We start from the raw sequence: 12,500 nt of genomic DNA, 5'->3' as shown, positions 1-12,500 counted from the left end.
GCAAAACTATACGTGTGCTAGTTTTTTTTTTCTTTTTTTTTTCTCTCTACCTAAGGATTAACACTTTTCTATGCTGTCAAAATAGTTCACCAGTTTTTTTTATTTATTATTATTTTTTCATGCATTTTTTTTTTATATTAGTACAGTTTTTTCGATTGTAAATACGTGATGTTAATTTTGCTTATTATTATTTTTTATAATTATTGTCATTACCCTTATTATTAATTTCTTTAATGATGATGTTGCCAGAAAGTTGATGAAAAAAATAAGAGAGGAGAAAATTATATCAAATCATACTACTTTTGACGATGGTAGGAGGATGAAAAAAATAATAAAGAAGATGAAAAGAAGAACAAGCTAAAGGAAAATAATCAGGCTCTAATTCTACACTACCTTTTATATAAAACTTTATAATATTAGCAGAGGCAAGAATTTCACAAAGACACAGGATGAGAGAGAGAGAGAGAGAGAGAGAGAGAGAGAGAGAGAGAGAGAGAGAGAGAGAGAGAGAGAGAGAGAGAGAGAGAGAGAGAGAGAGAGAGAGAGAGATGTAGTACATTATCATATCATCATTACGAAACACTTCAAGGCCGGAAATGGAGGATGAATGATGTGTCACAGCTAACTAAACAGCTGCTGAGAAAGATTAGTGTCTATCTAAAAGAGGATGTGATAGAGTCACATCTTCTGCATCGTGCCCACGCTCTTGAATCTTTCCACCATCTGGCTACGACTACAGAGTCACTCTCAAACTAAATCTATCTGTGCTGTATACCTCTCACCTAACTCCCCTGATTATAAGCAATTCTTTGACCACTTAACTTCCAAAGTGGAGCACATTCAGACTCATCCCCTTTTGCGGAGATCTCCATTCTTGGAGACTTCACTGTTCACCACCAGCTTTGTTTTTCCTCTCCCTTCACTGACAATCCTGGTGAACTAGCCTTCAACTTTGCTATCCTCCACGACCTAGAGCAATTGGTTCAACACCCTACTCGTATTCCTGACCGTCCTTGGAGATACCCCCAACATTCTTGACCTTTTCCTAACCTCTAATCCTTCTGCTTATGATGTTACCCTCTCTTCTCCGTTGGGCTCTTACGTTCACAGTTTCATGTCTTTATCTTGTCCTATCGCTCCAATCCCTCCTCAAGATTTCCCTAAGCGGAGGTGCCTCTGACGTTTTGTTTCTGCTATTTGGGGGGACGTGAGGAGGTATTTTGCTGGTTTTCTTTGGAATGACTACTGCTTCCGTGTCAGAAATCCGTCTCTGTGTGCCGAGCGCATAACAGAGGTGATAGTGTCTGACATGGAGGCTTATATTCCTCACTCTTTTTTCTCGACCTAAACTTTCCAAACCTTGGTTTAACACAGCTTGTTCTCGTGCTATACATGATAGTGAGATGGCCCACAAATGGTACTTGAGCATTCCATCACCAGAATCTCATGTGCCCTATATTTTTGTCCGGAATCATACCAAGCCTGTTCTCCAACTAGCCAAAAACTACTTTATTAATAGAAAGTGTCAAAATCTTTCAGATCTACCTCCCCTCGTGACTTCTGGCACCTAGCCAAAAAGCATCTCCAATAATTTTGCTTCTTCTTCTTTCCCTCCTTTAGCTTAACTCTTCGCTCAAACCTTTGCTAAAAACTCTACCCTGGATGATTCAGGGCTTGTTCCTCCCTCTCCTCCACCCTATGACTACTTCATGCTATCTATCAAAATTCTTCGCAGTGATGTTTTTCATCCCCTCGCTGGCTTATGGACCTGATGGGGTTCCTTCCATTTCTCTGAAACTGTGCCCCCGTGCTTGCACCTTGCCTAGTCAAAGTCTTTCAAGTCTGTCTGTCAACATCTACCTTTCCTTCTTGTTGGAAGTTTGCCTACATTCGGCCTGTTCCTGAAAAGGGTGACCGTTCTAATCCCTCAAACTACCGTCCTATTGCTTTAATTTCATGCCTATTTAAAGTTTTTTAATATACCCTCAACAGGAAGATTCTTAAAGATCTTCCACTTCACAACATTCTATCTGGTCGCCAGTATGGGTTCCGTCAAGGCTGCTCTACTGATGATCTGGATTTCCTTACTGAGTCTTGGTCATCCTCTTTTAGAGATTTTGGTGAAACTTTTGCTGTTGCCTTAGGCATATCAAAAGCTTTTAATAGTCTGGCACAAAAGCTTTGATTTCCTAACTACCCTTCTACGGCTTCTATCCTTCTCTCTCTAACTTCATTTCAAGTTTCCTTTCAGACCGTTCAATTTCTGCTGTGGTAGACGGTCACTGTTCTTCTCCTAAATCTACTAACAGTGGTGTTCCTCAGGGTTCTGTCCTGTCACCCACTCTCTTCCTATTATTTATCAATGATCTTCTAAACCAGACTTCTTGTCCTATCCACTCCTACGCTAATTATACCACCTTGCACTTTTCCACGTCTTTTCGTTAACGTTCAACCCTTCAGGAAGTAAATAGTTCACGCAGGGAAGCCACAGAACGCCTGACTTCTGATCTCTCTAAAATTTCTGATTGGGGTGATTGGGGTAGAGCAAATTTAATAATGTTCAATGCCTCAAAAACTCACTTCCTCCATCTATCAACTCGACACAATCTCCCAGACAACTATCCTCTCTTCTTTAGTGACATTCAGCTGTGTCCCTCTTCTACACTAAACACCATCGGTCTGTCCTTTACTTATAATCTAAACTGGAAGCTTCACATCTCATCTCTAGCTAAGTTTATGAAGTTAGGTGTTCTGAGACGTCTTCGCCAGTTTTTCTCACCCTTCCAGCTGATAAATCTGTAGCGTGTCCTTATCCGTGTATGCTTGGAGTGTGCTTCACATGTTTGGAGGGTTCCACTCATACTGCTCTTCTAGACAGAGTGGAATCAAAAGCTCTTCGTCTCATTGATTCCTCTCCTCTGACTGACTGTCTTCAGCCTTTTTCTCATCGCTTACTATCATCTACCGCTATTTTCATGCTAACTGCTCTTCTGATCTTGCTAATTGCATGTCTCCCTGATAAGAATATATTTTCGATTCTCGACTGGTGTATTATTATTATTATTATTATTATTATTATTATTATTATTATTATTATTATTATTATTATCATTGTGTTTTCACCTTCACAAAACAAATCAAAAAACAGGAACAAGAAAAAATAAGAGCACAATGAGAAGTTATATCATCATCATTACCACCACCTTCATTATCACCATCATAAGCAACATTTAGAAGAACAAAACGTAGAGATGGGAGACTATGAAAGTTCCTTGTCTCGTCATACACAAACAATGCCGCTGTTAACTCACATGAAATATTATTCTTGTATCTGTTCTTGGGCACATTCTCTGGGATGCGGCTACCAGAGGTTGTCTTCCCGGTCATGAAGAAAGGCACAGACTGCGGTGAGGGGGGGGGTGGAACAAGGACAGGGATAAGTAAGAAGACTCTACACTACACACTACAGAATATCACAGATGCATAGGCACCATACGCCATTCGATCACAATCACAGCAACACACACACACACACACACACACACACTTACATCTACATCAATACAAGTTCATTTAAACGAATAGGTAAACTAGAAGAAACACTCACGTTAAACTCCATCGTTGTTTCGGAAGCGTAGATAGCACGTGGAAGATACTGTTCGAGATCCTCCTTACTAACTTCATGATTTAGATTTGCATACAGATCCTCTTGAGGTGCATCTTTTTCATCATCTTCCGGCTTCTTTTTGTTGTCCTTTGGTAGAATGTCATCTTCGGGCATGATCATGACACCACCCCCTTGCTCTACTGAGTTAATGATTGAATTGTCTTGGAAGGAAAAGGAAAAGAAAGAGCCATTAGTACCATAAGAACTAAGAAAGGTGCAACAAAGCAACAGGGCTACATGTGGCAGCCCGTACATAAAAAAAAATAAAAAATAATAAAATAAATAAATAAAAAATAAATAGATACTTTCCTTAATCCACCTGTCATTCCTATCCATAAATCTATGAATTCAATCTTGTTTTAAATCACCTTTTTGATTCGGCACTAACAACCTGATTACTGGGTCTATTCCTGAACCATTGCTTTCCTATCTCCTTTTTTTTTTTTTTAAAGATTTAATTTGATCAAGATTGAACATGTTACTTCTTGTCCTCTCTAGATCAATAACCATCAGGATTTTGTCTACGTCACCCTTGTCGTATCACTATGCCATTGAGATACTACCCCCTCAGATCCTCTCTCCCTCTACTCCTCTCTAACGAATAAAAAAAATAAAAATAAATAAATAAATAAGTAAAAGCTTTGATCCCCATTCTTAAGAAATATTACGTTTCATTTAGAGAGAGAGAGAGAGAGAGAGAGAGAGAGAGAGAGAGAGAGAGAGAGAGAGAGAGAGAGAGAGAGAGAGAGAGAGAGAGAGAGAGAAAGAGAGTGTAAAAAATCTGCTGCACACACACACACACACACACACACACACACACACACACACACATACACCCGGAAAAAAGTAAAGTTTCTCCTAAAATTTTACACATTGCTTTCAAAAGGCTCTAGTTGTAGCTGCACGGGTTTTTAAGGGTGCTTTTATGGTTCAAGTGACAAATGAACATGATTTTTACATTAGTAACAGGAGAAACACTCTTGAGAACCCGGCTAGTCATTTCTATGGCTTTTGGAAATAGTCGTGGTGATAGAGCAAAGTGTTTCTGAATACCGCCCTTAGTTATGGTCCGCATGATCCTCTCCTCATGCCTTACCTTCCTTGTCGACTGGGTTAAAATAACCATTGTCCGGAAGCTTCTTCCTGCTGGAACAAAAGATGGTGTATAGTGTTTGGTCAAATCCAGATGAAAAGAAAAAAAAATAGAGAATATAATAGTGACAAGTATAAAACGTGACTTGAAAAAAATAAATGAAACTAAAAGAAATGACTGAGTTGAAAAAAGAAGAAGTTGCAGTCAATTTCTAAGATCATTAATCAATTTTACTTCATTTTGTTACCTTATCTGCATCACCACCTCGTCATTTATGCTTTTTGCTTATTCGTTTCCTTTATTTATTTCCCTAGGGCGATGCATTGTGAGTGAGGAAAAAAACCAAGGCTGTGAGTGGAGAGAGAGAGAGAGAGAGAGAGAGAGAGAGAGAGAGAGAGAGAGAGAGAGAGAGAGAGAGAGAGAGAGAGAGAGAGAGAGAGAGAGAGAGAGAGAACACACACACACACACACACACACACACACCTTGGCTTCCTGAATTTCACCACCAGCATTGTGAAGATGCAAATGAGGAATATTGCAGCAAAACACATGCCCACGATCATCCCCAGAATAGCAGGGCCTTTAGGGCGCTTCGCCGTCCTCATAATCCGGGGCTTACACGAGAAGTATTCACTGTAGGGACCTGGGTATGGGAGGAAGGTTGAAGAGTAATGAAACACGACCATAAGAGAGGAACGTAAGAACACAGATGACTAAGAGGTCAGCAAGAGAGGAGTGAAGTGATTAAAAAAAAAAAAAAAAAATCGCATGGCGCCGCAACAACTAAGATCATAAGGCTTAGAAATAATGTTGAAATCAAAGGTAAAACTAACAAAAATAAGGTACAATTCAAATTTCCAGCAAGAGAGAGAGAGAGAGAGAGAGAGAGAGAGAGAGAGAGAGAGAGAGAGAGAGAGAGAGAGAGAGAGACTCACCTGCCCTCTTCTCCGTCACTATCAACACCATGTACTCAGTATCGCTTTCCAGACCCTTTCCGCCATTCCATTTGCTTCCCACCACCGCTGTCTCCTTGGGGTCCTCTCCCTCCACCTACGGACGCCACGGCCATTAGTTTCATTGACAGATTCACTCAGTCGGGACAAGCTTGCAACAGTAGCTCATAATCTTGCCTCATAAGAACAAGTCTCTGTGTACTCGTAAAACACACCTACGTACTTACGCGTGTATATCCATCTATGTATTCTTTATCCATAAATTGATCTAGTATTCTTTTAAAACTCCCTATTGTCTTGTCTAACGAACGTAAATTTAGAAGCTTTAATCTCTAACAGACCTGCATACACTCTGTTCGCCATAGTCCGTGTCACGTGTCATTCTCATATCCTTACTTAATAGTAAGTAATGTTTAGTATGCTGATGGCAATAGCATTAGGAAAAATATGTATACTTTTATTTGTGGTCCTATTCTCTATTCTTAGTTTCCGCTTTAGTAAATAGTAAAAAGTGTCAACTACACACACACACACACACACACACACACACACACACACACACACACACACACACACGTACTTACCACCTCGATCTGTGCTACGATACGCAACGAGTCATCATTTTGGCCTGGATCAACGGAACGACGATTCCTCCCATTTGCCTGCGTCTCCTTCCTCTTCTTTTCATTCTCCCTCTCCCTTTCCGTGCGAACCATTTCCTCTGCTTCTTTACTAAAGTCTTGCTTCCTTGTCTGACATTCGCCGCCGCTGCTGCATATCCTCAACAATATCCAATGCATTCTGCCAGCAGTAAGGAATGATTGTGTGGATTGAGGTAGAATACGACCGGCTGGATATACACATGAACTTTTTTTTTTTCACAGTACACACACACAGACACACACACACACACACACACACACACACACACACACACACACACACACACACACACACACACACACACACACACACACACACACACACACACACACACAGAACGCCTGACTTTTGATCTTTCTAAAATTTCTGATTGGGGCAAAGCAAACTTGGTATTGTTCAATGCCTCAAAAACTCAATTCCTCCATCTATCAACTCGACACAACCTTCCAGACAACTATCCCCTCTTCTTCAATGACTCTCAACTGTCCCCCTCTTCTACACTGAACATCCTCGGTCTGTCCTTTACTTATAATCTGAACTGGAAACTTCGCATCTCATATCTAGCTAAAACAACTTCCATGAAGTTAGGTGTTCTGAGACGTCTCCGCCAGTTTTTCTCATCCCCCCAGCTGCTAACTCTGTACAAAGGCCTTATCCGTCCATATATGGAGTATGCTTCACATGTCTGGGGGTTCCACTCATACTGCTCTTCTAGACAGGGTGGAATCAAAAGCTTTTCGTCTTATCAACTCCTCTCCTCAAACTGACTGTCTTCAGCCTCTCTCTCATCGCCGCAATGTTGCATCTCTAGCTGTCTTCTACCGCTAATTTCACGCTAATTGTTCTTCTCATCTTGCTAACTGCATGCCTCCCCTCCTCCCGCGGCCTCGCTGCACAAGACTTTCTTCTTTCTCTCACCCCTATTCTGTCCACCTCTCTAACGCAAGAGTTAACCAGTATTCTCAATCATTCATCCCTTTCTCTGGTAAACTCTGGAACTCCCTGCCTGCTTCTGTTTTTCCACCTTCCTATGACTTGAATTCCTTCAAAAGGGAGGTTTCAAGACACTTATCCTTCAATTTTTGACTACTGCTTTGGACCCTTTTATGGGACTGGCATCTCAGTGGGCATTTTTTTTTATTGGATTTTTGTTTCCCTTGGCTAGTGTCCCTCCTACATAAAACACACACACACACACACACACACACACACACACACACACACACACTGGCTGAACGTCACAGCAGTCTGCGGAATGGTGGGGTAGCTGCCGTCACATTTGGTGATGCCTGATATAATAAAAAAATGGTGGAGACGCCATCACACACACACACACACATACACACACACACACACACACACACACATACACACACACAGTCAAGTGAAAACGTATGGTACAAATAGAATTTCATATGAATATAAGACACTAATCTCTCTCTCTCTCTCTCTCTCTCTCTCTCTCTCTCTCTCTCTCTCTCTCTCTCTCTCTCTCTCTCTCTCTCTCACACACACACACACACACACACACACACACCCGGGGGGGTTCTCCAAGTCGGGCAGCTGGATGGTGATGGTGGTGTCTGTTGTTGTCTGGAGTTCTTTTTCTCGACCACTCGTGGCTTCTCTGGTTTCGTCCATTTTTCAAACGTCTTCAGTTTTTCACATTTCCCTGTCCTAGGACATCCCTCCACTTCTAGCGTGTACTTCTTGCCGGGAGCCAGGCCATCAAACTGCGGCGGGAGAAGAGGTGGATTTTAGGGCCATATTCTGAAACACTTTAGCGTCACACCTCCATTGCATTCAAAAGACTGTATATAGGTGAAGTTACGTGGGTTTTTAAGGGTGATTTATATTTATTTTATTTATTTATTTATTTATTTATTATTTTTCTAGTGACAAATTAACTGTAGCAATTTTAATCAGGCCAATCATGTCTGTGGCCTTTGAGAATTGTCGTGGTGAGAGAGCAAAACGTTTCTGAACACTGATCTTTAGCCTGAAGATCTCTCATACCCAGGCATGTCAAGGTCCGTATTCTGAAATGCGTTTGGTTTCTCTTAAAGACTATTTTTAAAGGCCATAGAGATGATGCTCCGGGATCTCATGGGTGTTTTGTTCATCAGTAGTACAGAATTCTTGTGACACTATCATTAGAATCATAAAATCACCCTAGAAAACGCCAATGACGCCTGGTAAAAGAGTCGAGCTGAGACGCCGAAACGTTTCAGAATGCGATCCTGTAATCAGGCGTGGGGTTTGCGTCCCACGCTTATCAGCCGTTTGTTGCGTCAGTAGGTAAGACCTTTGACATACTCTGATTTCATTATCGTTGATATTTTTCACAGTCCTCTTGTCTCCATCAAAGAATGTGACTGTGTAGTAATCAGTGATGCAATTGTCACTCCGAGACTCGTCCCAGCTGAAGCGTAGGCTGCGTTGAGTTGTTTTTGCGTCGGTCATCTCTGTCTCAGTACTTGGATCGGAAGCGCCTAGGTGGGGGAAATAAGATAAAGCGCAATTGAGGTCAGTAAGCTAACCTGATCACAGTGACACAGTGTTGAGTGTTTGAAGCACACACACACACACACACACACACACATATATATATATATATATATATATATATATATATATATATATATATATATATATATATATATATATATATATATATATATATATATATATATATATATATATATATATATATATATATATATATATATATATATATATATATATATATATATTTTTTTTTATTAACTCAGATAACACATAACCCGGGAAAGAAAGAAATGATTAAGGAGAAGAGGGAAAAAAGGTCATAATTACGGAGAGAGAGAGAGAGAGAGAGAGAGAGAGAGAGAGAGAGAGAGAGAGAGAGAGAGAGAGAGAGAGAGAGAGAGAGAGAGGAAAGTGTGTGTATGTGTGTGTGTATGTGTGTGTAGGATGAATTGATATTACGTACACTTTTGGCATGTCATCAATGCACAAACTGTATCTCAGCAGGTATAAAGAATGAAATGCTTTGGTCGTGTCCCCAAGGAGCAGAGTAACTCACCTTCGTCCTTGGTGGTGGCTGTGATGGAGAAAGCCTCACCATAACTGCTTATTTGAGCATTTTTAGCCACGATCTGAAATAGTAATATAGTATGTTAGTATTCACTCACACAAAAAATAAAAAAAAAAATAAAAATAAATAAATAAATAAATGAATAAATAAAACAAATAAATAAATAAATAAATAAATAAAATAAAAATAACGAATTTATGTAGTCGATGCTCTCCCTAGTAATCGCACGAGGCTTCCGTGACGCGGACAGTTTGTGAGAAATGGGTGAGGCTTGATTCCTGTGATGACGTGAAGCCTGCCGATCTCTGCATAGGTCTTCAAAATGATGAAAGAACAAGGGAATCAACAGAGGCGATGTTCATGAAGCTAGTGCCATTGCATCCACACATAGATGCATATGGGAGTTCTTCAGTAGCAGGGTGCAGACTAGAGCTCTTGTAGCACCGTGTACACTTTATTCTCGCTGACTACTCGCCGAATACTACAAAGAGAAGCTTGCACCTCACCATGGCAGGAGATAAATAGAGCAGGCAGATACAGTCAGATATGTGTGATAGGAGATTGTTACTTTAGGAATATTGCCTGATGGTGGGTAGCGGTGGAGAATTTCTAAATATAATTCACGACAATTTTGTAAAGCAGGTAATCTTGGAGCCCACAATGAGGAATGATATTCTGGATTTAGTTCTGACCAACAGAGTGGAAACAGTCACTCAGGTGGAAGTAGGAGGGCATTTAGGTAACGATGACCATTGTGAAATTAGGATAATTTTAAAATGGGAAGAAGCCTCTAGAAGCGAAAACATAAGCAAGACACCTCACTTTAGGAGAGCAGATTTTGAGGGATTAAGAAGGTACCTCCAGGGAGATGCCTGGCAAAGAAAAGAGGGGAGATGGGCAGGTGAGATCCAGGACAGAGGTGAGAGAGGAAGGACAGGGAGTGAAGTGAGGTGAGGAGGGGGAACGCATGCCCTAGTATGTTCATAACAGCAGTAACTGGAAATAATACAGCGATATCATTACATCGTAGGTATCTTCTTACTGTAGACAGACGCTTAATGTCATAGTGGAATTAATTGCTTAAGCAGACTTGCTTTCTTGATAAGACTTCCAGTATAACCATACTGTGGAATTGTAAACTAGTTAAGTAAATGACAGCCATGGCCTCTTTGAAGAAGTCCAATTTTCTTTTCTCCATGGTTTCAATATCTGACAAATGTTTCGTTGCCTAATGTCCATTAACAAGTTGTAGCGGAAGTTACTGGGATTCTCAAGGATGTTCTGATAATTCCAGTAATAGTTATATAAGACTTCTGCATCATCAAATAGAAAAATCACCGTGATATCCTGACTAATAATCTCAGTGGCCTTTCAAAACTTTCATGATGAGCGCTAAAAGCGTTTGAGAATATGGACCATAAATACGTGCATTTATGGTGAACCTGCATATCTTTTTCTTTTGCTTTTAAGAGAATCTATTAGAAGTTTGTGCTTGTTTTTTAAGAATGTTTTCACGATTCTGAAGATTGCTGGAGAAGGATTCTGCATCATTAATGGGAAAAATATCCATGAGAATACGAAAAAAAAAAAATCTTTGTGGTCTTTGAAAGCAGTCCTGATACCGGAATACACAGCACACTGTTCCGTCGCCATCGGCCGTCGCATACTCTTATCATATCACACTAACACGAAATTTGTAAAGGACAATGTATGAATAAGTGATTTCACAAAACTTCTAGAAAACTTTTGATTTCTTGTACGTATTGATGGTTACAGTGACTACACAAGATCCACTGATATCTTTTGTCTTTTCGTGAAATTATTAATTGTACAGATTGTCTGTTACTTAAATAGCATAAGGGATACATACCTTGATATCATAAGTAGTATTTTGTTGCAGTCCGGTAATGTTGAAACTTGTAACACTTTCATTGACTATTACATTTTCTTTATTTGTAGACACTCCACGAATCTTCCATTCCAGTTTATATTCGCTTAGTTTTCCCTTCGGTGGATCGTCGTCCGGGGCACTCCACACCACGTGCAAGGAATAAGGGGTTGAATGTGTCACGTTCAGGCTGCTCACTCTGCCGGGACCTGCAAAGATGGTATGAAGTTGATCACACTGTAAATGCCAACATACTCGAGGGTCTCATTCCATCCTCGATTTCACAGTTTGTTGGGTGGAGGAGAGAGAGAAGGAGATGTATGTAATGGAGATGAGATGTCTCTAAAGTATATGTGTATAGAACGTATAGATCGAGTGAGAAATGAGGAAATGCAAAGGAAAACTAGAGTTGAGAGAAGAATTGACTGATGGAAGGGAGCAGGGAGTGTTACGATGGCTTGCACATATCAGGGAGGAGGCTGGAAGAAGAGCGGCTGGTGAAGAGGATAACTGGATCGAATGTGAGAGGTGGACTGCTGAAGGAAATACTAAGAACGGAATGGGTGGACGGTACAAAGGGAGGGTTACATGCAGAGTAATGTTTGAGGAGCAAGGAGAAGTAAATGCACACGATGAGAGTTGAATGGAAAGTAGTTATGAATACATGAATGGGCGTGGTCTTAGGGGCTCTAAGGGTAGGGACTGGTCTGTTATGGTGCAGCAGAGACGCTTTGCTCTCTCATCACGACTATTTTCAAAGGCCACAGAGATGATTAACAGGGTTCTCAAGGGTGTTTTTCCAGTTAATAATGCAGGAATTTTGTTGAACTGTCACCAAAACTATAAAAAAAAAAAAATGAAATAAGAAAATAAAAAAAAACCCGTGTAACTTCAAACACAGCCTTTTGAATGTAGCGGAGGTGCGACGCAGAAGTTTTAGAATATGGTTCTGAGTTCGACCAGTCTTGCTGTCGGATCCTGATGGAGAGACTCGGTAGTGCTTGTGTAACTGAGCCTCGTGCAAGTGGCTGTTGTTAGTACGAATCTGCTGCAGGGACGGAGGAGAAGTAAGGTAGATTTTGATTTATAATTAGGGAACGTGTGTGTGTGTGTGTGTGTGTGTGTGTGTGTGTGTGTGTGTGTGTGTGTGTTGCATGGTT

General features: G+C 40.6%; 1 protein-coding gene across 11 annotated transcripts in view; it reads right to left on the bottom strand.

Annotated features, from left to right (window-relative positions):
- Positions 1-12,500, bottom strand: part of LOC135106891 (receptor-type tyrosine-protein phosphatase epsilon-like) — a 35,392-nt gene that overhangs the window by 12,465 nt on the left and 10,427 nt on the right. For 8 of the 11 annotated variants that reach the window (XM_064016273.1, XM_064016270.1, XM_064016274.1 and 5 more), the window contains 6 exons: positions 11,323-11,549; positions 9,441-9,513; positions 5,244-5,403; positions 4,764-4,813; positions 3,608-3,828; positions 3,312-3,402 (listed from right to left, as the gene is read on the bottom strand). In XM_064016273.1, coding sequence (XP_063872343.1) covers positions 3,312-3,402; positions 3,608-3,828; positions 4,764-4,813; positions 5,244-5,403; positions 9,441-9,513; positions 11,323-11,549 — 822 coding nt within the window. Of the gene's footprint in view, positions 1-3,311; positions 3,403-3,607; positions 3,829-4,763; positions 4,814-5,243; positions 5,404-5,695; positions 5,811-6,297; positions 6,515-7,913; positions 8,110-8,692; positions 8,869-9,440; positions 9,514-11,322; positions 11,550-12,500 lie in introns of those variants that run through there. The other 3 variants (XM_064016279.1, XM_064016280.1, XM_064016271.1) reach the window with 3 other exon arrangements.

The sequence above is a fragment of the Scylla paramamosain genome, chromosome 14 (genome assembly GCF_035594125.1).
Source record: "Scylla paramamosain isolate STU-SP2022 chromosome 14, ASM3559412v1, whole genome shotgun sequence".
Taxonomy (NCBI): Eukaryota; Metazoa; Arthropoda; class Malacostraca; order Decapoda; family Portunidae; genus Scylla; species Scylla paramamosain.
The sequence above is the reverse complement of the archived record's forward strand: the minus strand, read 5'-3'. Positions and strand labels throughout refer to the sequence as shown.